The sequence below is a fragment of the Sander vitreus genome, chromosome 15 (assembly GCF_031162955.1).
Source record: "Sander vitreus isolate 19-12246 chromosome 15, sanVit1, whole genome shotgun sequence".
Classification (NCBI taxonomy): Eukaryota; Metazoa; Chordata; class Actinopteri; order Perciformes; family Percidae; genus Sander; species Sander vitreus.
The window spans coordinates 9510668-9536508 of record NC_135869.1 but is presented as its reverse complement, the minus strand read 5'-3'; the positions used below and the strand labels follow the sequence as shown (position 1 = coordinate 9536508).

Genomic DNA, 25841 nt, shown 5'->3' with positions numbered 1-25841 from the left:
ATGAAGTATCTACATCTTTTGCCGATCCATTTTTATCGCAGGTACCAAGACAAGACTAATGGTGAGTTATTTATATACAGCTTAAAGATTCAATGTGTAGGAATTTCTCCCATCTAGCGTTGAGATCATATATCGCAATCAACTCTCTCGTACCACGCAGTTCAAAGTTACGTATTATGTAGTTTACGTATTACAGCTACGGTAGCCTTCACACCTCAAAAAGCCGGCCTCTTGCTCTTTTCAATATCCGTTTTCTTTTTCTGGGCGAAGAAGAAGACTCCTGTTCCTGAAATTTGGATTTTGAATACGTGTGGTCCTCCATGTTTCCTTCTTCAAACTTGCCGGGGCCGGGAAGCTACGATACCCATTAGCAGCACCTGTGAGTTTATCATGTGACAGCAAAAAACGCGAAAGGCAGCAGTATGTTCTGTATGTCCCTTACCGGCAAACGTATTTCAAGATGGTGCATGAATATGGAGCGTCTACTCCAGTTCATGCGAATGCAAATGTAAAATTTCAAGCCAAAAGGAATACTTGGAATTGATGGTGATGGTAAATATTCATGAAAAAGGACAAGTTTGTGAACGGGCGACACAGATTTTGATAATGAACTAAACACGTTACACATTGGGCCTTTAATAAGGAAGAAATACTCCAAATTGAAGATACATTTTTCTCATTGTTGGACCTTTTACAATCAAAACTAATATATCTTTTAAGACTTTTTGTTTCTTTTATGGTTAAATATGTTATTATGTGATGGTGTTCAGACTGTAGGGAGGTTTAATTTATTAATATAATTAATTTTGCATTAAAGTTCAGACACAACTCAGAGTGCTTGACAGACACAAATCAAATACTTTCACAAAAGCATGTATCTGTTTTAGTAAGAATGAGGTTTTAGTTCAGGTCAGTGCATAAAGAACTGCAGAGTAGACACTATTCCTGGAACATGTTGAGCTGTCACTGTTTACTTTGCTCAGTCCTGACTGATCCCAGGCTTAACAACACAGAATGGTCACTAGATGCTGTATTCAGTATGCAAGAAACATTGTTTTGTACATACTGATTTAACAACGCAGTCCATTCTTTGTGAATTTTAATTTCTTTAAACTGTAGTTTGCTAAATAAACCATTTCAAAACCCATTGGATTAGCTGAAAAATGCATCGCCACTAAGCTTTTTTATTTTCCTTTCACCATGAACAAGTGACATTTTGAAGATACATGGTTTTCAGTGTCACTACGGTGGATTGTTTCAGTGTAGATATCTATTCCCCTTTACCGACAACATCACGGCTCTTTGCTCGCAATTTATTCAACTGGGATTCTGCGATGTCAGCTCGTTCCTCAGCTTCCTCCAGTTCATGTTGCACCTTCCGAGCTTTAGCCAGATGGATGCTGGCTTGTTCCTCCTGAGCGTCGCAGAAGACAATATAGTAAAGAGATATTGTTTTTTAGGTACACATCAAGCAAACATTTCACACAGTATTCATGTATTTTTACTCACCGCCTCCTCACACTGCCGCTTATATGCTTTCACTTTTAGCTGCAGTTTGTTGACTAAATCTTGAAGTCTTGCCAAGCTCTTCTTTTCCTCCTCACCCTAAAACATCCAAGGTGTTACTCTCACATCTCATTTTTGCATATGCAAGCAGTCAAATCTCATCTAGCGAAATTCACAGCTATTTATATAACGGGATATACCTTTTACCTGATAAGTGAGCTCTTTAATTTTCCTCTCATATTTCCGCACACCTTTCATGGCCTCGCCGCTGCGTTTCTGTTCTGAATCCAAATCATTTTCCAGCTCACGGACCTTAAAGATACAGTTGGTTTAAATCACTTTTCATTCTTTTTTTTTCTCCCCATAGAATGTTTTTTGTCCCCGTTTGACTCCTACCCTAGCCTCCAGTTTCTGAAGCTGTTTCTTCCCGCACTTCATGGCCAAGTTTTCAGCCTCGTCTAACCGCTGCTGCAGGTCTTTCACCGTCACCTCCAGGTTCTTCTTCATCCTCTCCAGGTGAGCGCTGGTGTCCTGCTCTTTTTTCAGCTCCTCTGCCATCATGGCAGCCTGTATGCAAACGTGAACTCACTGTGAAATTTATTCTGCACGACCGCATTGAAATGCCTCTCTGCAGTAAATTGGATAAGAAAGCGGGGGAGGACTTACATCAATGATGGCTTTTTTGGCTTTCTCATCGGCATTCCTCGCCTCCTGGACGGCGTCCTCCATCTCTGACTGCAGCTGAGCTAAATCACACTCCATCTTCTTTTTATTGTTTTGGAGGCTGGAGTTCTAATTATTAGATAGCGGTTAGATGTGACACATTATTTGTAATTGTTAGTGGTTTGGATCCAAAGACACATATTGATATTTTTCAAATATTTACAGATTTATACAATTGTTGTTGAGAAAACAAGGTCCATTAGGACCCTCTGGTGAGATTTTTTTCTCAGCTGCTGTTTAAACCCAAGAATGAGCCTCATTTTAGAAATGTTTGCTTTCTACTTTTTTTTTTTTTTTTTAAGTTAAGTTATATCTCAGTTATTATCAGGCTATTATAAGGTTTTTAGTTTGCACATGCATCATATGCTGGTGCCAGTTTTTAGCACTTTGGTCAACACTTGTATTTAAATGTCCTCTGTGTATGTCAATTGTGTAAATTAGCATTATTTCACTTTCACATTTTTATCCTTGCTCGCCCTCCCATGTCTTGTCCTGTACTGTTATGTTTGTCCTGCTCGGTGGTGGAAAAGTATTCAGATGGATACCTTTACTTAAGTTAAAGTAACGGTATCCATACCACACTGTGAAAATACTTTACTACAAGTAAAAACCTTACTTAAGTAAAAGTATGTAAGTATTATCAGCAAAATTCAAGTTCTATAAAAATCATTGTACAAGTACGAGGAGAATCTTCTCAACATACAAAGGAACACTTCATCCTTCAGTTTATCACAAACATTCAACATCAACACATCTGGAGATACTGGGTTTTCACTGGACAGAAAGGTGATGAAAAACGGTCATCTGAAAAGTAACTAAAGTACAATATTTACCTCTGAGATGTAGTGAAGAAGAAGTATAAAGTTGTATAAAATAGAAATACTCAAGTACAAGTACCTCAAATCTGAATTTGAGGAAATGTACTTCGTTACATTCCTGGTCCTACTACGGAATATTATAAGTTTTCTGTTGCACGACTAAAACAACTTTCAGCACATGTTCCACCAAAACAAGTTCCTTCCTGAGGCTATTTTGCAGAGGCAGTGTCATTGGGCAACGCCCAAGACGATTGTGATTGGTTTAAAGAAATGCCAATAAACCAGCGCACGTCTTTCTCCCATCCCGGAATGCTGTGTGGACGAGCCAGACCCTCCTCCGCAGCGCTGTGGAGGAAGGTCTGGCAATGCGAGACTAATTGTCTCCTAACCTGAGAGTTCAGCAGCTGGATCCCCTCACTGACGTCGATCAGTTCCTGCTCGGCCAGCTTGCGACTTCTCTCAGATTGCTCCAGCGCCGCCCTGATCTCCTCGTTCTCGGCCATCATCAGGTTGTTGCGGCGCTCTGTGATAGCTAGTTGTTCCCTGAAGTCCTCCTGACTGTGGAGCGCTTCATCCAGATGGACCTGGGCGTCCTGGGACAGAAGGCAAAGGCTTGGAGCTGTAGATATGTCGGTCTAACATTTCATGTAAACATTTCTACGAGCAGCACATTAACAAACCTTCAACTGCGTCTGCAGGTTCCTCAGCTGTTTGGTGGCCTCGGCCGCCTGCCGGTTGGCGTGACCCAGCTGGATCTCCATCTCGTTCAGATCTCCCTCCATCTTTTTCTTCATCCGGGTGCCGTCGTTTCTGCTGCACGTCTCGGCGTCCAGCGTGTTCTGCAGAGTGTCCACACTTCTCTGGCGATTCCTCTTGAGCTTGTCGATTTCTTCGTCTTTCTCCGCCACCTTTCTGTCAACTTCAGACTTGATCTGATTTAGTTCCAGTTGAAGCTGCAGGATTTTGGCCTCCTCGTGCTCCAGGGAAGACTACAGAGAAAAAAACCAACACTTGGTTTTAGCTATTTGATGAAAATGGCCGTATAATGTCATTCAAAGACAAAACACAAACCTGGACCTCCTCAAGAGCTGCCTGGGTGCCTCTCTTCTCCTGCTCAGCTTGCTTTGCAGCTTTCTCCAGCTCATGGATAGTTTTTGCAGATTGTCCAACTTGCTCAGTGATTTCTGTAATCTCCTCTGAAAATGTAAAAAAAAAAAAAAAATTATCTTCATGGATCAAAAACAAACACTACCATATGTGTGATGCGTTTGCAGCAGAACCCTTACGCTGAAGATTTTTATTCTCTCTTTTCATGGTCTCCAGATGATCCAGAGCCTCTTCGAATGAATTTTTCAGCTTGAATTGTTCAGTACTGAGCACTCTAGACTCTCTCTGGCAAACTTCCAGATCTGACTGACTCTCCTCATATTTCTGTTTCCATTCAGCTAGTACCTAATATAGGAGAAAACAGCATAGGTAATCAATGCAGCCTGAACAAGATGCAAATACGGGCATGTTTCTGAGGAGGAAGAAATGAACATACCTTATCAAAGTTTCTCTGTTTCTTGTCCAATGAAGCATTGGCTGCATTTGACCTTTCCAGCTCAACCATGAGATCGTCCATCTCCGCCTGCAGCCTCTGCTTGGTTTTTTCCAGAGATGCACATTTGACATTTGCTGCCTCTGTCATTTCCCCAGAGTCCTGCAGCCGCTGAGCCAGCCTCTTCCTTTGAACCAAACATAAATTGTGTTAAAGTTGAGGCAACCCATCAGCAGTGAATCAGAAAAATACGCTGTACAGTTCTTACTTTGCCTCCTCGAGCTCTTCGGTGCGTTGGATGGCGTCCGTCTCGTATTTGGTTCTCCACTGAGCTACGTCGCTGTTGGCTTTGGACAGGCAGCGCTGCAGCTCAGCTTTGGCCTCCTGTTCCTCCTCGTACTGCTCTCTCAGCAGCTCGCAGTCATGGCGAGATGACTGCAAACTGTGAGCCAGTGCGCTTTTTGTCTGAAAAAGCAACAACATATACAACAGTGGTGTATTGCCTGAATTGAAACTGCTTTAGCAAGATGTAAAGATGTAGTCAGAAGGTACCCAGTGGAGTTATTCATGTTAACATCACATTAGACAGAGAAAAGTTGTGAATCCTCACAGTTTGAGATGCTGGACGAGGGGAACGTTTAATCAATAAAAGAAATAAATGCCAATGTATTTTCTGTTGATCGTCAAATCATTTCAGTACAAGTGAGAAACATTGAATGTAATCAAAACTTTTGTTTGTTTACAAGAAAACTCCACAAGGCACCCTTTAAGACAAGTTTAGAAACTAGGGCTGCAACTAACATTTATGATAAAATGCAAGAACATTGTGAAAAATGCTCATTATAATTTCAATTATCCAAAATAGTTTGCCAAATAATTTTCCATTAATTGACAAATCAATTAGTCAACCAAGTGTTGCAGGTCTATTAGTTTTTGCCTTTCTCGCCTTCTTTTAGTATCCTTTGACATCACAGATCCGCCTGGGTGAACATGAGCCTGTTGTGTACAACTTAATGATTTAACCTCAAAGGCTGTCTGGGTATTAACTGATGTAAAGTGTGAGAGAGTGTCTGTGCTTCTTTGCCAAGTTCCCCAGTGCAAGTTTTTAATCATTGTGAATGTAACAGACTGTATATCAGACTTAATTGCGTCCTTCAGACCTTCATTTCCTCGTCCAAAAGTCTCTTCAACTCTTCGATTTGTTGACTCCCCACAGATTTCACTCTGCTCAGCTGGGACAGAGTGATCTCTTTCTCCTCCAGCAGACGTGTAAGCTCACCTGTTTGGATTCAAAAAGGACACAAACTGACTTATCTCTCCATCTTAATTGCTCTTTTGTACATTTTTAATAACTTCATGTTTAGAAATGTACCGTTTTCTGTTTGTTGACGAGCACTGAGTGTAGTGTAATCACTCAGAGACCTCTGGGCTTCATCTGCTTTGGTTTTATATTCATTCATTTGGTCTTCAAAGCTCCTGCACAGTTTCTCCAGATTAGCCTGAAATATTGAGCATTGGTTATCACGAGCAAAAGATAAGCTGAGATAAGAAAACATTGTGGGACAGTCGGCATTGTCTGCAGTCCTTTTACCTTGCTTTTCAGAACACTCCCCATGTTGCTCGCCATGTCATCGATCTCCATCTTCAGCTCACTTTTCTCTTTCTCCAGTTTTTGCTTGACTCTTTGAAGGTTGTCTATCTGATCGCTGAGTTCAGCGACACTGTCGGCCTGTTTTTTGCGTAGGGTTGCGGCGATGGATTCGTGCTGCAGGGTGGACTCTTCCAGGTCCCGACGCAGCCTCTGAAACTCGGCCTCGCGCTTCTTGTTCAGCTCGGCCTGAGCGGCGGTGGCTCCCCCGGCCTCCTCCAGCCTCTCGCTGATCTCCTCCAGCTCTCGGGACAGATCACACCTCTGCTTCTCCACTTTGGCCCGCGCCGAACGTTCAACCTCGATTTCCTCTACTAGCTCTTCAGTGCGAGCCTACAGTAAAAGTGTATTAACTTATAAAAATGTGTGTTTTTAGGATGATTAAGAAAATGTATTGAAATGTTTACTTTTGTTCGTCATACCTGAAGCTCTTTGATATTCTTTTGTAGTTGAGTGTTAAGGACTTGCTCATTATCGATTTTGCACTGCAAGCTGCTGATTTCAAAGTCCTTTCTGAAAAGAGTAATTTTTTTCAGCATAGAAAACATTTAAAATTGAATTGCTAAAATGTTTTTTTTCACCAAGAAGTTTTAAAGGAACGGTTTTGGGGCGCTTATTCGCTTTCTTGAAGAGAGTTCGATGACAAGATTGATACCACTCTCATGTCTGTATGGCAAATATGGAGCTACAGCCAGCAGCTAATTAGCTTAGCTTAGCACAAAGACTGGAAACAGCTAGCCTGACTCAGTCCAAAGGGTAACATGCTGGACCATTTTATGACGTATCGTCGTGATCGTGAGAGTCCAGCACGTAACCCCTCGTAAAATGTAGAATTGATGTTTTTACTTTTCAGTTTTTGTTAGGATTGAATTAACTAGATATATCATGCTGCTGCTTCCGAGGTAGGTAGGCAGATTTTATTACTTTTGGACAGAGCCAGGCTAGCTTATACTTATACTTTATTGTGACCGCTTTGTGGTTCCCGATATGCGCGGCACTAAATCATTGCATTGGTCCTTTGTGGCCCTGATGGGTTGAGCAAACCATACATACGGTATATTAGGCAAATGTTTCATTGACTATCAGTTATGAACAATGAGCATAGTGTTAGTAAAAAGTATTTTAACAATAGAGAAGAACATCCTATCCAAAGTTATACATTGTACTTTGTATGACCGTAGTGTATTTCAATGTGAAACTGGTCTTTCTAGATGTTTTTTTGTCAGATGTCAGATGTACTTAGAGTTGTGAAAGAGCAGACTGATCTCATGAAGTGGCGTATGTATGACACGCCAATTCGTATGCCATTATTGGCGTGTTATCAAGACGCATACTCGCTTTTTGGCGTGTTTATCAGCGCAGTTTGGCCTCCATTGACTTACATTACCTTGCGATTGCGTGTGAATGGTCGCCGTAGCGAGTAATCTGAAGGGCCGAAAATCTGCGTAGGGAGGTTGGTCGGGGTGGAGGATGTGTAAAACACAGGACTTTCACCCAGGACAGCGGGGATCATGTCCCGCGTGTGACGTTTTTGTGTCCCGCGTGTGATGTTTCCTTTCAAACCCAACCCCGTTCTTCTTTTCCTAAACCCAACCAGTTGTTCTTTTCCTTAACCCAACCCGTGTGTCACGTTTCCTAAACCCAACAGTAGCTTTCTTCTTTTCCTAATCCCAACTGGTTGTTCTTTTCATAAACCCAACCCGCGTGTGATGTTTCCTAAACCCAACCGTAGCCTGGCGATAACACGCCACGTGGCTTTAGAAAGTGGAGTGTATGTTTACGCTGTGACGTGGCAGACTGCCATCTGCTGTATACGGCGTAGACATACACGCAGATAGCTGAAAAAGCGTACAGATAACAAAAAGTGGCGTGTGTGTTTACGCGAAGTCATGATGTCTTGTTGGAAAGAGGTACTTTTTGATGATCTGTTGGTTTATTTGTACTTAAGGTAGTGAAATAGACATACTTGTGAGAATAGTACCATAGTGTCAGAAAAAAACTGTAATAAAGTCCATCCATCCATCTATCCATCCATCTTACTTTTTGAGTCTCTCCTCCATTTGCTGTCTTTCATTTGCCAGGTCCATGATGGTTTCCTGAGACAACTTCAGATCCCCCTCCAGTTTTCTTCTGGATCTCTCAGAGTCTGCATTTCCCTTCTTCTCCTGCTCCAGTGAGCCCTCCAGCTGCGAGAGACATTCAACCAGTACGTTAAGCAGTAAACCAATGACACCAAACCAGGCTTACAATGATGCTAATGACCTTGGCCATCCAGTTAAGAGAGAATTATTTTGTGGTCCAGACTTACGTCATCGACCTGTTGCTCTAGCTTGATTTTGGTCTTCATCAGAGAGTTGACTTTATCCTCCTCGGCCTGGAGATCATCCAGTGTCTGCTGGTGCACCTCCTGTAGAGCTCTCATCTCCTTTGAAGACTTCAGCAGTTTTTCCTCCTGAGTGGCGAGCTCCTCTACCAAGTTCTTCACCTAAGGAGAGAAGCTTTGGTAACACTTTATAATAACCATCACTAATAAATGGTAGATTGATACTATTGTGAGTATGAATGTTATGGATGTATGTATTCCAGTTTATGTAATAATCTTATGAGAATAATAGACCCCACGAAGAGTAGCTTCTGTTTAAGACAGACAGAAGCGAATGGGGATCTTAATAACAAACAAACAAACAAACAAACTTAATTAAACTTTAGTTAGTAGTTATTAAACGGTTAACAAACAATGACATGATAATTATTGTTTACAAATTATTAGTAATGCTGTAATAACAGGGTTTTTTTTTTACATTTTGTTGCTTTTTTGAGACATTTTTGTAACTTTTTTCAATGTTCTTTAAAAAAAAAAATAATTTAAATGCTGTAATTTTAAATAAAACACCCAAATTCAATGAAAGTAGTGAACTGATCATTTATTCTACTTGTGAAGAGCACTGTATGGAACCATCCACGTTATTTCTTTTGACAATTTGGTTGACGGAAACCCAAATTTCTTATATAGACATTTTTTCGAAAATAGGTCAAATTTGACCTGAGGTCAACAGGAGGGTTAAAAAGGCATGACATCATCAGCGGCACCTTATTTTCGGTGGCGTATTTCGCCTTCTCCACTTTAGCAATGGTGAGTTCCAGGTCGTCGATGTCTCTTTTGAGCTCCGAACATTCGTCCTCCAGCTTCCTCTTCTTGGCTGTGATTTCGGCGTTGATCTCCTCCTCTTCCTCCATCCTCTCGGAGAACTCTTTGACTTTGGCCTCCAGGTGGATCTTGCTCTTTATCAAGCCTTCGCACCTATCCTCGGCGTCGCACAGGTTCTCCCGTTCCTGGAGAGCAGAGGCACAATTCAATGAGAGATGATGGTTATACCTCTGGTTAATTTCATTCTTTTTAAACTGTTTTTTGTCTTGTCATTACAATGCCATTGGTAAATACTTGATATAATGTGTGTGAATAATATTAGATTCCACATTCCATTCTGTGAGAAGTCTGAAGAAAGTGGTTCTCTACAAAATTGAAAATTCTTCCCAGCCAATTGCTATATATATTATTGCATATATAAATATATATATTTTTTGTTACATCTTTTTTGTTAGTTTAGTGTGTTTGGAATATTGTGTATATTTTTAAATTGTACTTAGAGCATTTTTAATTTAAGCAGAAATGATTTCAAAAGTTGTATTCATGTGTGTGTCTTAATAATTATTAATATTAATTATATTTCTCTTCTAAAATGTTGTAGCACCATCATCATCATTTGTATTTGGTGTAATCCCCCCCCCCCCACTCTCGTTCTATTTATCTTCTACTTTTACTTTGTTGAATATCGCTCCCTTCCCTGCAGGGACCAATGACACTTCCTCTTATCTTACATTTCTATTGATTATGTAGTTGCTGAATAATAAATAAAAAAAAGTCTTTCCTCTCTCGATCTCTTTATCTGACAGAATGAAATCAATACAAACAGAGCATGTTGTTGTTGTTGACATACTGCTTGGATTTGAAGGTAAAGGTCGTTCTTCTCCTGGACAAGCATGACCATTTTCTCTTCCAGCTCCTTACTCCTGGCCTCCGACTTTGCAAAGTCCTCTTTGAGTCGTGAGAACTTCTCTTTCAGATTCTGCATCTCCTTCTCGGCCTCCGCGCTTCGTAACAGCGGCTTTATCTTAAAGAAGAGCCTCATCCAAGGCCAGTTCTTCACATTCATGAAGGAGCGGATGTTGTACTGGATGATGAAAATGGACTCTCTATGGAGTGAAAAAGCAAAACAATAAAGCCTTTTTTATAACAAACTATTGGCAGGATTTAACCCTTGTGTTGTCTTCGGGTCAAATGACCCGTTTTCAACGTTTCTTTATCAGAAATATGGGTTTCTGTCAACCAAATTAACCAAAAATAACATGGGTGGTTCCCAACGACGTTCTTCGCAAGTAATATTAATGATCACTACTTTCATAGAATTTTGGGTGTTTTATTTAATTTTATAGCATTTGTGGTCTTCCCGGTGGTGCAATGGGGCACTTTTGCACTCAACAGCAGATGAACACACACACACACACACGTGAATGCACATGCGGAGACACACAAACACCCACACACACATTCATACAAACAGCAGCTGAGAACTACCTCATGTAATTGATCACATTATTGTGCTTTCCAGCACATGGAAATGCACCCAAACACACACACACACACACACACACACACACACACACACACACACACACACGGACAACAAACATGCACATGTACACGTGTGTGCGCGTACATGCACACACACACACACACACACACACACACACACACACACACACACACACACACAAACACAACATACTGAAATTGGGCAATGGATCATTATGATTTTCAGGAGATTAACACACACACACACGCGCACATGCTTGCGTGTACGCACACACACACACACACACACACACACACACACACACACACACACACACACACACAGACACACACACACACACAGTAGCTGAGACCTGCAAAAGATCACACTATTGTGCTTTTCAGCACATGAACATGCACACACACACAAACACACATTCACACACACCCGTTGCATAGTGGATCACACTACTGTTCTTTTCAGCAGCTGAGCACGCACACACACGGACACACATGTACAGCAGACGTGCACATGCATGCATGCCCACACACACACACGCGCACACACACACACACACACACACACACAAACAAACAGCTGAGACCTGCAATATATCACACTATTGAGCTGTCCTGACATAAAAATGTACACAGGCACACACATGCACGCACACACACACACACACGTGCGCGCACGTACACACACACACACACACACACACACACACACACACACAGACAAGACAATTTTCTGTAAATTAGTTTTTTCCGTTTTGGTAGCGCTCCTTTGTTTGTGAATACAATTGCATCAGTTAATTTTAACCTGGGCTTCTCCGGGAACCATCACCTTATCGTGGTGGAGAGGTTTGTGTGTCCCTATGAACCTAAGGGCTGTGTTGTCTGGAGCTTTGTGCTCCTGGTGGGGTCTCCCAAGGCAAAGTGGTCTCAGGTGAGGGGCCAGACAAAGAATGGTTCAAAAATCCTATGAAAAATCGAGGAAGGGATGAAGTGACCCTGCCCGTTGGACGTGGAATGTCACCTCTCTGTGGGGGAAGGAGCCGGAACTTGTGCGGGAGGTGGAGCGCTACCGGTTAGATCTGGTGGGGCTTACCTCTACGCACAGTCTCGGTTCTGGAACCATACTCCTGGATAGGGGTTGGACTCTTTTCTTCTCCGGAGTTGCCCAGGGTGTGAGGCGCCGGGCGGGTGTGGGGATACTCACAAGCCCCCGGTTGAGCGCCGCTACGTTGGAGTTTAACCCGGTGGACGAGAGGGTCGCCTCCCTACGCCTGCGGGTTGTGGGGGGGGGAAGACTCTGACTGTTGTTTGTGCATACGCACCAAACAAGAGTTCGGAGTATTCGGCCTTCTTGGAGACCTTGAGTGGAGTCCTGCATGGGGCTCCAGTCGGGGACTCCATAGTTCTGCTGGGCGACTTCAACGCGCACGTGGGCAATGATGGAGACACATGGAGAGGCGTGATTGGGAGGATGGGTCTCCCTGATCTAAACCAGAGTGGTTGTTTGTTGTTGGACTTCTGTGCTAGTCATGGATTGTCTATAACGAACACCATGTTCGAACATAGGGATGCTCATAAGTGTACTTGGTACCAGAGCACCCTAGGCCAAAGGTCAATGATCGATTTTATAATCGTTTCATCTGATCTGAGGCCGTATGTTTTGGACACTCGGGTGAAGAGAGGGGCGGAGCTGTCAACTGATCACCATCTGGTGGTGAGTTGGGTCAGGGGGTGGGGGAAGACTCTGGACAGACCTGGTAAGCCCAAATGGGTAGTGCGGGTAAATTGGGAACGTATGGAGGAGGCCCCTGTCTGACAGACTTTCAACTCACACCTCTGGCGGAGCTTTTCGTGCATCCCTGTGGAGGCTGGGGGCATTGAACCCGAGTGGACAATGTTCAAAGTTTCCATTGCTGAAGCTGTGGTCTTAGGGTCTTAGGTGCCTCAAGGGGCGGTAACCCACGAACACCGTGGTGGACACCGGTGGTCAGGGAAGCCGTCCGACTGAAGAAGGAGTCTTTCCGGGATATGTTATCCCAGACAACTCGGGAGGCAGTTGCAAGGTACTGAAGGGCCCGAAGGGCTGCAGCCTCTGCCGTGAAAGAGGCAAAGCAGCGTGTGTGGGAGAAGTTCGGAGAAGACATGGAGAAGGACTTTCGGTCGGCACCAAGGTGCTTCTGGAAAACCGTTCGCCACCTCAGGAGGGGGAAGCGGTGAACCATCCAAGCTGTGTACAGTAAGGATGGGACGCTGTTGACCTCAACTGAGGAGGTAATAGGGCGGTGGAAGGAGCACTTTGAGGAACTCCTAAATCCGACTAATACGCCCTCTATGGTAGAGGCAGAGCTGGAGGATGATGGGGGATTGTCGTCAATTTCCCTGGTGGAGGTTGCTGAGGTAACGCCCTCAGGAATTGATGAGATCCGTCCAGAAATGCTCTGGGTGTGGAGGGGTTGTCTTGGTTGACACGCCTCTTCAACATTGCGTGGAAGTCTGGGACGGTGCCTAAGGAGTGGCAGACCGGGGTGGTGGTTCCCCTTTTTAAAAAGAGGAACAATGCGGATTCCGTCCTGGTCGTGGAACAACGGACCAGATCTTTACTCTCGCAAGGATCCTGGAGGGAGCCTGGGAGTATGCCCAACCAGTCTACATGTGTTTTGTGGATCTGGAGAAGGCGTATGACCGGGTGCCCCGGGAGATACTGTGGGAGGTGCTGCGGGAGTACGGGGTGAGGGGGTCCCTTCTCAGGGCCATCCAATCTCTGTACGACCAAAGCGAGAGCTGTGTCCGGGTTCTCGGCAGTAAGTCGGACTCGTTTTAGGTGAGAGTTGGCCTGCGCCAGGGCTGCGCTTTGTCACCAATCCTGTTTGTAGTATTTATGGACAGGATATCAAGGCGTAGTCGGGGTGGAGAGGGGTTGCAGTTCGGTGGGCTGGGGATCTCATCGCTGCTTTTTGCAGATGATGTGGTCCTGATGGCATCATCGGCCTGTGACCTTCAGCACTCACTGGATCGGTTCGCAGCCGAGTGTGAAGCGGCTGGGATGAGGATCAGCACCTCTAAATCGGAGGCCATGGTTCTCAGCAGGAAACCGATGGAGTGCCTTCTCCAGGTAGGGAATGAGTCCTTACCCCAAGTGAAGGAGTTCAAGTACCTTGGGGTCTTGTTCGCGAGTGAGGGGACAAAGGGAAGTTTGGGGTCCCCTGCTGGAGCTGCTACCCCCGCGACCTGACCCCGGATATGCGGATGAAGATGGATGGATGGAATTTTAACCTGGGAATATAATAATTGTCACATACCAGCCATTAATCCAAACACAACTAATGATCTCAACTCATAATTTCATGTAAATGAGGTCTGTTGACCATAAATAGAAAAGAATAAGTGTAAAACTAGTTGAGATGAATTGGAATGAAGTTGAATAAAAGTGGTAACACAGAATTGAGTGATTAATTAGAATTGTCTATGCTTTATAAACACGCAAAGCAGACCAAGTCACTTTTTACCCAGGAAGACACCAGGTGTGATTATTGGCTGCCATTAAAAATAATAAAATAGTTTCAAAACCATATCCTGACTAATCACTAACATATACCAGTCAGTGATTATTCACAAACATAGGTTCATCTGATCTTAACTATAATGAAAATAATTCATAATTTATGCTTATTTAATCCCCAAAAATTAGGTATTGTTTCATGTAAATGAAGTTTATTCACCATAAATTCCAAAAATAAGTGTAAAACTAGTGGTAATGAGTTGGAATGAAGTTGTTGAGAAGGTGTAACATAGAATTGGGTGATAATTTATACTTTATGCTTTATTAATAGCCAAAACAGACCGGGTCAATTTTGACCCGGGAGGACAACAAGTGTGATTATTGGCTGCCATTAAAAAAACTAAAATGGTTTCAAAACAGTATCCTGACTAAACTTTGACTTATACCAGTCTGTGATAACCATCAACATATGTTCCTGTTTATCTAAACTGTTAGTCAAAATAATTCATAATTTCAGCTTTTTTTAACTCAGAAATTTGGTATAATTTATTTTATGTGTTTTTTTGACCATATATTAAAAAAAATAAGTGTAAAACTAGTGGTAATAGGTTGGAAAGAAGTTGGCTAAGAAGATGTAACAGAATTGGATGATAATTTATACTTCATGCTTTATAAACTGGCAAAACAGACAACAAGTGCATGGTCGACACAAAGGAAAAACACAAAGGGTTAAATGTGTCTGTGATAACTTGAATGACCTCTCCATAGCTTTTTTTCACTGCCTACAATGCCTGAATGGCGTGAAGATATTTGCTAACACCATGTTGTTCATCTTAGCTTAGCCTTAGCATGCTAACATTTGCTAATTAGCCCTAAACACAAAGTACAGCTGAGGTTGATGGGAATGTCATTAGTTTTGCAGGAATTTGGTCATAAACCATTTGGAAAAATCACAGTTTGACTTTATGGTCGCGCTAGAGAGAAGTCAGAGGATCAACAAAGTCAGTAGCATTCATCCAATAGTTGTTGACATATTTCAGTCCGGACCAAAGTGTTGGGCCGACTAATCACCATAGCCATCTGTAGCTGCTAGTAGGGATGTAACGATACATCGATCTGGATCGATATATTGATTCAATCCTCATCGATCCAATACTATCGATACAAAGTGAAAATATCGATACATATCGTCATCTTTATTTTGATATTCCCACTTTATAAATATAAAGCGTAGTTTGTTTTAAATTTAAATGTCTGGAAGAGTTTAGTAATGAAATTGTCAAATCATAGTTAGTTAGTTGCTTTTTCTGAATATATATAAATGTAACTGATTGTGTTAAATGGGCAGGCCCCTGAATTGAATCATATCGAAATCGTATCGTGGCAGACTTTGTGATATCAGTAAATATTGTATCGTTGTCCTAAGAATCGATATAATATTGTATCGTGATATAACGTGTGATTTACACCCCTAGCTTCTAGCATGGCTTAAAATACATACTGTATTAATGGGAAGTGCAGCAGATTCTTCTCTGCTATCAACCATCAAGTTAAATAAATGTGAGATAAAAGATAAGTTCTGCTGTATTAAAGAAACTGATCTGTCAGTTGACCTTGTCTTGGTCATCTCCTTGAGCCGGAGCCTGGTGACGTAACCTCTGGACACGGCCTGGAGACGAGTCATCAGCACAGCCAGCCGCTCATCCCTCATCTCCTCCAGGAGACCCAGCAGGCCGGCTTTGAAAAACACCTGTATGTCGGGAAGATAGGACATTTAAATGGAAATGTATTAAATATCATTTGAGACATTTGTTTTCAGATTTTCTGTGCCAAAGTTCAAATATTAGTTAAGTAAAAAAAAAAAGTAAAAGTACAAATACCACAGTGTAGAAATACTCTGTTACAAGTAAAAGTCCTGCATTCATAAATCTTACTCAAGTAAAAGTATAAATAATATACTTTAAGTACAAAAAGTAGAAGTACTCATTATGCAAAATACTCCATTTCTGAATAATATATATTATATTATTATTGGATTATTGATGCATTAATGTGTTCATCACTTTAATGTTGCAGCTGGTAAAGGCGGAGCTCTTTTGAATTACTTTATATAATGCTGGGTAGCTTCATCTGTAATAATACATCATCATTTATTAGTGGATTTATATTTGGTATTAATAATCTGAATCTGCAAAGTAACTACAACTTTAAAATAAATATGGTGAAGTAAACAGTACAATTGTGGCTTTAAAATGTAGTGGAGTAACAGAATAAAGTAGCAAAAAATGGAAATCCTCAAAGTAGACGTACCACATTATTGTACTTAAGTATAGTACTTGAGTGAATGTACTTAGTTACAATCCCCAACTGTCAATTTGTAATGTCACAGTGTATGCTTTTACTGTTTTACTGTAAGTAGCTGGACTCTGTTGCTGCATGATATCCAATAAATACTAAGTAACAATAAGAACACATACACAGAAACAAACAGAACTGACAAGATACCTTTGTGTATCCAAATCTATACTGTGCATGGTCCACATCAATAGAGGAGAGCAGTTTCTCTGAAGCCTTCTTGCTGTCAATAAACTGCCCCTCCGGAATCGCACTGGCGTTCAGAATCCTGTATCTGTCACAAAGAGAGTTGATGTTCAAATATAGGTGAGTTTCAGTGTTTTGTCATTTGTGTGTGTGTGTGTGTGTGTGTGTGTGTGTGTGTGTGTGTGTGTGTGTGTGTGTGTGTGTGTGTGTGTGTGTGTGTGTGTGTGTGTGTGTGTGCGGTTGCGTGTGCGAGAAAACACAACAACACAGACAACACCAACAGAGTGTAGTGTGTTACCTCTGCTTGAAATCTCCATAGAGGATCCTGCTGGGGAATCCTTTTCTGCAAATCCTGATTCCTTCCAGCACGCCGTTACAGCGCAGCTGGTGAAGAACCAGATGGTGATCCATGGACCCTACATGGAATACACATTTTGGATTAAAGGAATAGTCCAACACATGTTAAGTTAAGGTAACTGCAATCTGGTTCATTTTGTCTATTTTGATTGCCCTGCTGTCCCCGTTAGTCTGGTTTTACATCATTTTGAACGTTTTAAAGGAATAGTCTTGACATTTTATGAAATATACGGTAACAATTTGCTTTCTTTACAAGAGTTAGAAATCAATACCACTCTCATGTCTGTTCGGTGAAAAAAAAATGGAAATAACAGGAAACAGCTAAGTTCTGTAACTAAGGTAACAAAATCCACCTACCAGCACGTCTAAAGCTCAATAATTAATACATTATATCTCCTTGGTGTGATGTAAAGACATACAGACTTGAGAGTGGTATACATCTTCTCTCTTTAACTTTAGAATAAAAATAATTCTTCTTACCTGGTGTCTTGGTTTCATTGGGGATAATGCATCTTACAAAGTGTGGATGTGTGGACCGGAGGTTGGCCATCAGTTTATTCAGGTTTTCCTGCAGGAGATGAACAGATTATTGTCTTTTAACATGCAATTAGTCTTCATTTTAACTTAAAGGAATGTTTTGGTATTACATGTCAGGTAGTAGCCAGCACGGATGCATGGACATTAGCTTGCCAGACAGAAATGAACAGAGGTAAACTCAATAAAATTGTTTTACAAAAACAAGCAGAGTCGTTACTGCTCAGTGATTCCGGCCAAGATAGGCCAAGAAAAGTAAAACTATACATAAGTAATACAATTTTTCCTACCATAATAATTGAATGGCAGTGTAGAGAAAACTCTTAGAAACCTGCTTTCCATGTAGAAAAACTCGGGGACGTACAACTGTTTTTACATAAAAATATAAACAGAAAAAATGGAAAATTGTCCAAATGAATAGAACAGTTATCAAAATTATCTGGGTGTAGGGGGGTTGCTTGGCCCACGCAATTTGAGTAACTAATACCACCTCACCAGACTGACACCAAAGAAATCCATCAACGTAATTCCTTCAGTCATGATCTAACTGTTGATTATTACCCTAAAAAGTGCAGAAACCGTCTGGAAAGAAGACCCCTTTTTCTTGGCACTTCTCTTACTTCCATCAGCAGCTACAGAAACACAAAAGACACAACATAACCTATGTATAAAACTATATAGTCAACATAATCTCATTATAATATGTCATTAAAGGTGAACTGACCGTCAGCAGCGGCATATGTGGCAAAGAGCTGAGAGAGCAACTTCAGGGAAGCTTTTTGGTAAAGCTGCACCACAGTGTCGTTTAGCGGGTCTTTGTTTTTCTCCAGCCAGCCGCTGATGTTGTAGTCTACAGTGCCGGCATAATGCACGAGTGAGAAGTGGGCTTCGGCCTTTGCTTTGGAGGGCTTGGGCTTCTGAAAGATGCTGTTCTTCCCCAGGTGTTGGTCGTACAGCTTGTTCTTGAAGGAGCCGTCTGTCGCCTTCGGAAACATGCACTCCTCTTCGAGAATAGAAAAAATACCCATCGGCTGCAGGAAAGAAAGCTGATAAGTGTTGGAATGCGCGCATCCATTGTCGACATAAATATTTGCATAAAAAAAGATGATGCACCTTTTCAATGAGCTCAATGCAGGCTGCCAAGTCCATGCCAAAGTCGATAAACTCCCACACAATCCCTTCTTTCTTGTATTCCTCTTGTTCCAACACAAACATGTGGTGGTTGAAAAACTGTTGCAGCTTCTCATTGGTAAAGTTGATGCACAGCTGCTCCAGGCTGTTCATCTAGATTAAACGACATTGTTTCATTGGATATAGAGATTTATGGAAATATTTTGTTTCATTTTGTGTGAATCCTGTTTACCTCAAAAATCTCAAACCCTGCGATATCCAGGACGCCGATAAAGTGCTGTCTTGGAAGTCTGGTGTCGAGCTGCTGGTTGATCCTGGTGACCATCCACAGGAACAGCTTCTCATACACCGCCTTAGACAGGGCACCCATGGCATTGTTCACCTATAACCAGTAGTTTCTTAGTTTTAGGTCCTTTATATGCTGTTGGGTAGTTTGATCTACAGCAGTGCATCATATTCTATAAGATCATCACATGTTTGTAGCGTCGCTGTCCTGTGTGAACCACGTATCTATAAAAAGTCAACTGTTCATGGTGTCAGAAAAACAGTCCTGTTTCCAGCTTTGTGACGATACATTTTCCAGCTGATCCAAAAGGCTTATTAAAGACTTTATTTAGCTTAAAGCTATAGTGCGTAGTTTCTGTCTCCCCCATAAGGAATTCTAAGTTATGACAACATGTGCATCCACATGCTACAAGCCTTCCGTGATCGCGCACCACCCCCACCACTCCTACACGCAATTGCTTGTAACCAAGGAGGACACAGAGGATTAAATAAACATGACGGACTCTTCAGAAGAGGTAATTATCTTCGCTCAATTTTCTGTGAGCGAAAGTTGCCGGACGACACCATTTTCTAAACCTAGCCATACAGAGAAATACAGAGTGTTTTGTGGAGCTGATAGTCTTAATTAGCTTTGTATCAACTCATTTTGCATTGGCTTGAATGTAACGGACGTTCATTAATATAAAAAAGTTACGCACTAAAGCTTTAAGAAGTAGGAGAATTTTCTCAACACATACAGGAACACTTCATTCTTCAGTTTATCACAAACTTGCAAAATCAACACATCTGGAGATACGTGGTTTTCACTGGACAGGAGTGAATGACAAATTGTCATCTACATAAAACTGTCAGACAAATGTAGTGGAGTTAAAAGTACAATATTTACCTCTGTGATGTAGTGGAGTAGAAGTATAAAGTTGCATAAAATGGAAATGCTCAAGTTTATTTTAAAATGTATACTCAAGTACAGTACTTGAGTAAATGTACCTACACTCCACCACTGCCTATAATCCAACATAATCTTTTAATTTCCACATTTTGTTAGATGTAGAAACAAACTTTACCTGCTGAGGAGTCTGACCCTTGGTGACATACTCATTCCCAACCTTCACTCGAGGATAACACAGCGCTTTCAGCAAATCAGCAGAGTTCAGACCCATGAGGTAGGCGACTTTGTCTGCCACTATGGGATAGAAAGCGCACATGCACATGTGAAGCACATAAAATGCTTAAAAAGTTTATGTTGTAAGCTGTAATGTTGCCATACTGGAGCCTAATTTGGTTTAAATTTAGCTCAGACGTCTCACCCTCGGTGCCATCGGGCTCCGCCTGCTCCTCCCGCTGCTTCTGCTTGAACTTCATGTTCCCATAATGCATCACAGCGCCAGTCAGCTTGTAGATGCCGACCTTTTCATCCATGCTAAACCCCAGGATGTCGATGGCACTCTGAGGAACGGACGCAGGTGTGATAAGAATTGTTAGTCTTAGTTTAGCAATAATACAAAAAAAAATTTTTCCAACATTATTTGTATGGATAGTATCGATACTGAGAAGTTGTCGATGTTCACATTTTTGGGCTAAGTCCTGGATCTTCGCAATCCTACCTACAGCACCTTTAATGAACATGAATTTGCTGTCTAAATTAATTTAGACAGCAAATTCATGTTAGCCTATAAAAGGATATCATCATTTGAGTCTTTGCACACTCACGTCAGTGGCCATCAGCTCCTCCGTGTCATTGATGCTCAACACAGTGAGTTCACCCTGGCTGATGAAAGGGTAGTCATATGGGTTGGTGGTTATCAGCATCATTTCTAAAAATGTAATACAAAAAGTACTGATTTCTCTATGCAGGATCAGCCGCTACAGTAGATCTGGAAGTGCAGCATGAGCTTCACATCTAGTTAAAAATATATTTACCGATTAAATCGGGCTTCTTGTTTGACAAGATTTGATAGAAGATGTGATAGCTCCTCTCTGCCGGCAGCTGAAAGGTCACTCTGGATTTTTCCAAAAGGTCTTCAATAAAATAAATATACAGTAAGCACAAACAAGAGATACAATATATATAGCAGTGGGATATCAATGAAACTTATGTAAGCAAGCTTACACGTTTCAATATCAGCTGATGCCAACTTCCCCTTTGTTCCAAAGTGGATGCGGATGAATTTTCCCTGCAACAAGTTATTCAATTATTTAAGTTTGCCATATGAGCTATAATATATTACAATTGACAATTGTTCTGATATTTGGAAACTGAGTGCCACTGGTGGAAAGTTACTAAGTACAATTACTCAACTACTGCACTTAAGTACAATTTTAAGGTACTTGTACATTACTTTTATTTAACTGTTATCCTTTTCATTCCACTTATATATTATATTTTATATTTTTTTAGAAACTATCTAAGTATCTGAGACTTTGATCACTGGGGAGAACTACCATCGTAATTAGTTTTTAATCCCGTTATCGATTGAAGTTATCATGAGTTATATAACATGAGTTAATGAGATATGAAATAAATCATGACATTGTCATGAGATAATTAGCAATTATCGTTTAACATCAACGTAACAAAGTTGTTTTCTTGTAATATCAGATTCATTTTCTCATTATGAAGAGATTATCAAGAGATAACAGGGTTAAAAATGAACAATAACAACAATAATTGTCAGCTTCTGTACTCAAATTTGAACCTACAAATCGAGAGGAGTTGTCGTTCCTCACAGTCTTGGCGTTCCCAAAAGCCTCCAGCAGAGGGTTGGCCTGGATGATTTGATCCTCCAGAGTTCCCTGTGAACTCAAATCATCAAGTAAAAACTAGCTGTTTCAACACGTTTTCATATCTAAACCATACATTGTCAGAATGTGAGATAGGAGGACCGAACCTGCATTTTGCTGGGAAGTTGCTCTTTCTTGCTCACGTCTCCGACTGATGCAATTGTTGCAAAATACTGGATGACTCGTTTTGTGTTGACGGTCTTCCCGGCACCAGATTCTCCACTGACAGAAGAACAGCATGACATGAGTGATGGGAAAATTAAAGTATCTCGAGATTTTTCAGTTTGACACCACATACTGTCACACTTACGTGATCAGGATAGACTGGTTCTCTCGATCTGTTAAAGGGAAAGAAACTGGGTGAACGTTGGTATAGTTCAGCTGTATTTGAGGTTTCAATCGGTTGAATTTTGATTTACTTTAAATTCTTAACTCAAACTTTGAATTATCTTTATTTACATTTTAGTTATTTTATCATTTTGGTCTAATGTTAGTCAAACGTGGTAGTTTTGGTCAGAAAACTACCACTACTACCTCTTTGTTCTGTTTTAATTATTTTTGTCAAGTTGTACTATTATGTGACATCTGTGCAGCAAACTGTCATTAAACCCCCTGATAGTTTCGTCTTTGGTTTCCTTATGATGAGAATTTGAACTAGTTCTAGTCACATTTTAGATACTACGTGTAACCGGGGTTACACAGTTAGTGGTATTATGGTCAAAAATGTAAGACAATTTTGGGCAGTTTTAGTCAGGAAAGATTTTGGAAATTTTACTTTCCATCATCTTAAATGTCTTTTGACAAAGTGTACTGTATTAATTCTTTCATTAAGTGCCCTGATAAAACCCCAGAAAACTTGGTTTCAAATCTTAAATATTACTATACTACATACAGTTTTCATGACTTAATCTGAAAATAATCAAAGTGGTTAAGGAGAGTAACTAAGTACATTTCCTCTAGTACTGTACTTAAGTACAATTTTGAGGTACTTTTCTGCTACTTTATACTTCTACCCCACTGCATTTTGGAGGGAAATATCGGTTGTACTTTTTACTCCATTACATTTATTTGATAACTTTAGTTACTTTGAAGATTCCGATTAATACTATACACAAACAAATTATGAATAATTATAGATTAAGATAATACCTTATTGATCCTCTGGGATAAAGTGATGTACACACTTTTACTTTTGGACCTTTAAGTATACTTTGATGCCAATGTGTTTGTACTTTTACTTAAGTAAAATTCTGAGTATTTCTACATTGGGGGTATTGCTGCCTTTTTTCTTCGGAGGATATTCTACCATTAGCATAAACGCGATGATGCTTATAATGTTACAATAACATCAAGGAAGCTTCAATCATTCATGTAAGAAATACACAAAAATGAAGCAAATGGGGCGACGCCTGTGAGCTAGTTCAGGCATCCAACTCGAGCTGCACTGCGTACACACACGTGACACGCCTCACTCCCTGTATCATTTACCAAACACACCCCCTCAATTTGGCGGTCTATTTAAGATGCACAATTTCTCCATCTCTGCCTTGTCAATGCTGCTGCTGCCCTGCACCTGTATCACTGCCCACTGTTAACCCCACCACCACCCCGGCATCCACCTGCAGGCTCCGGCCAGGGGGAAGCTACTTTATCGTAACTCCCCAATATCTCATGTAAACCCATACTGCGGGGGAGTGATGAAGTCGGAGTCTGGCCGCCAAACACAACGTTCTGCTGTTATAATAAACATTTCAAACGCGAGTTGTCTGACTGAACTGCAGTTAGTCAGGCAAACGTCAGGTACAAGTGGTGAGACTGGACCTGTGAGCATGTACTGGTAAGCGCTGTCAGAGATGGAGAAGATGTGTGGGGGGGCCTCCTGACGTTTTTTCCCACGGTAAACGGCCACCACCTCAGGGTTGTAAACCGGAAGCCACTTATAGGGGTTCACAGTCACACAGAAGAGCCCAGAGTAGGTCTGTGGAGAAATGAGAAGAGAAAAACCATCACCATAAAGAAATGATTAATTAAGTAGTATGACGTGAGGTGCAAGTACATAGTTACATAGATCATCCAGGCAGCGTAGCGCTCCTTGAGGTTAAAGAGCACGGCAGGTTCATGCAGATGTGTCAGCAGGGCCATGTCCTCCAGCTTGTCAAACTTAGGAGGGTTCATGGGGCGAATGTCATCCAGGTGCACTGTGACAACCTGAAGGAGGAATTCAAAAGTCCAGTGAATTGAATGACACATAAAAACAGAGGACATGAGATGTCAGAATTTGGTAAATGCCTAGGAATGTTTCCCTGACTGTTTTACCATCTCAGATAAGACTTTGAAATACACCCACCTTTCCGTCCTCAGTCTCCACAGTGACATTAGAGCCATCTTGGATTTTGATTTTCCCTTTCACGTACTCCTGCTTCGGGTCAGGCACAAAGACGGCTGTTTTGGCATCAAAAGGCATGTTTTGTGCTGCGATTCTCTCCCGCTCTGATTTGCGGAGGTATGGGGCAGCCACCCCGTATATTTCCATCTCAGCATCGCTCATTTTATCTGGCTGCGTGAGCGGGACAAAGAAATGCACTTAAACATGATTAAAACTAAACAGAAGTTGGGTGCCTCCCTAGGGAGGTGTTCCAGGCACGTCCAGCTGGGAGGAGGACTCGGGGGAGACCCAGGACTAGGTGGAGGGATTATATCTCTAACCTGGCCTGGGAACGCCTCGGGATCCCCCAGTCGGAGCTGGTTAATATAGCCCGGGAAAGGGAAGTTTGGGGTCCCCTGCTGGAGATGCTACCCCCGCGACCCGACCCCGGATAAGCGGATGAAGATGGATGGATGGATGGAGAAGTTGGTCAAAATGAAAAGAATTGGATGTAGCATCATACTTACCAGAGTGCTGCAGACCAAAAAGAAGATTCCCCGCTCTCTACTGCTGCTAATAGTTTCAGAAGAACAGCACAGACACCCCTCGGCCTAACAAGACTTTAACAGCTTTTATAAGCGATGGTGGGGCCTGTTAATAGCGCCTTGTTCTATATTTGGAGATCTGGCATCTACGCCACCTTGAAAAAGTCAAGTATGTCAATTTTATATTTCAAACTGTCTATGTATAGCTGTATTGTGTCAATTTTAAACGGTTTCAATTGTAACCCTTTAGGCTGTCCATTAAAAACCAATGAATGCTAAGGACTACAGCTTAAAGGGCTTACAGTCCCAACACAGCGGACCTCATTTTCTGGGATCAGGGAAGATTAGGTCCGTCAGGGCATCGCTGAAATTCTGGCATTGGCTGTCTGGAGAGCCGAGCCGATCGCAAACAATTATTTGGGTTTTGTGTGGGGAGCAGCTGGGCAACATTTAGCACATTCCAGACCGAGGCCTGTCTCAGTTTGATGCATATTTAGCATTATGTTCATCTTCTTCTGTCCATCAATGTCTGTAAAGTCTGCTTGAAAATGGTCATATGTAATGTGTCTTTTGTGTGCTGCCTTCCCTTGGTGGCTTTATGGGGAATACACATTTTTATAAGAAAAGCCTGCGCTACAGACTGGTGTCATGAAAACTTAAAGACACTGGCTTTTATCAGATAACGAGCATCTGAAGCTGCCAGTATTATTTCTTAGCTTCGGAAACTCGCTTCCCTTTGCCTTTCTGCGAGCTAAAAAAGACTATCATGTTGCATTATGGGAACTGTAGGACCTACTGTTTCTAGAACTTAGGAGCTAAAAGTCTGGATATCCCTGCTGAATCAGTTTTGACCAATCTTTTAATAATCCATTTCTTGCCCCCAACTTTATGGTAGTACATTTCTAGAGGACCCCTTT

The 25841-nt window shown here is 41.6% G+C and overlaps 1 protein-coding gene across 1 annotated transcript; it reads right to left on the bottom strand.

Moving 5' to 3' along the window:
* Positions 1 to 1176: 1176 nt before the first annotated feature.
* LOC144529905 (myosin heavy chain, skeletal muscle, adult-like) lies at positions 1177 to 24562 on the bottom strand. The gene is made up of 38 exons (XM_078269268.1): positions 24362 to 24562; positions 24079 to 24222; positions 23836 to 23992; positions 22325 to 22352; positions 22122 to 22236; positions 21934 to 22026; positions 21344 to 21407; positions 21154 to 21252; positions 20944 to 21047; positions 20541 to 20679; positions 20298 to 20416; positions 19181 to 19330; positions 18931 to 19101; positions 18542 to 18848; positions 18379 to 18449; positions 17764 to 17851; positions 17225 to 17342; positions 16891 to 17014; positions 15999 to 16135; positions 10234 to 10489; positions 9326 to 9568; positions 8544 to 8720; positions 8276 to 8421; positions 6658 to 6748; positions 6179 to 6568; positions 5960 to 6086; positions 5748 to 5866; positions 4856 to 5052; positions 4591 to 4774; positions 4334 to 4499; positions 4119 to 4243; positions 3728 to 4036; positions 3437 to 3640; positions 2173 to 2298; positions 1903 to 2073; positions 1714 to 1818; positions 1510 to 1605; positions 1177 to 1414 (listed from the first exon to the last, which is right to left on the bottom strand). Exons 1-38 carry the CDS (start codon positions 24560 to 24562, stop codon positions 1271 to 1273), a joined length of 5805 nt encoding a protein of 1934 aa, XP_078125394.1. The 3' UTR covers positions 1177 to 1270.
* Between the last annotated feature and the right edge of the window lie 1279 nt (positions 24563 to 25841).

Bases quoted from the DNA above. Each gene is read 5' to 3' on its own strand.
- LOC144529905 (XM_078269268.1), bottom strand. From the start codon at position 24,562: ATGAGCGATGCTGAGATGGAAATATACGGGGTGGCTGCCCCATACCTC. The intron at 6,749-8,275 runs GTAAGATGGATG...TACTCTTTTCAG, and splicing joins ATGGAGGAGAGACTCAAAAA to AAAGGACTTTGAAATCAGCA. The intron at 5,867-5,959 runs GTACATTTCTAA...GAATCCAAACAG, and splicing joins TCGTCAACAAACAGAAAACG to GTGAGCTTACACGTCTGCTG.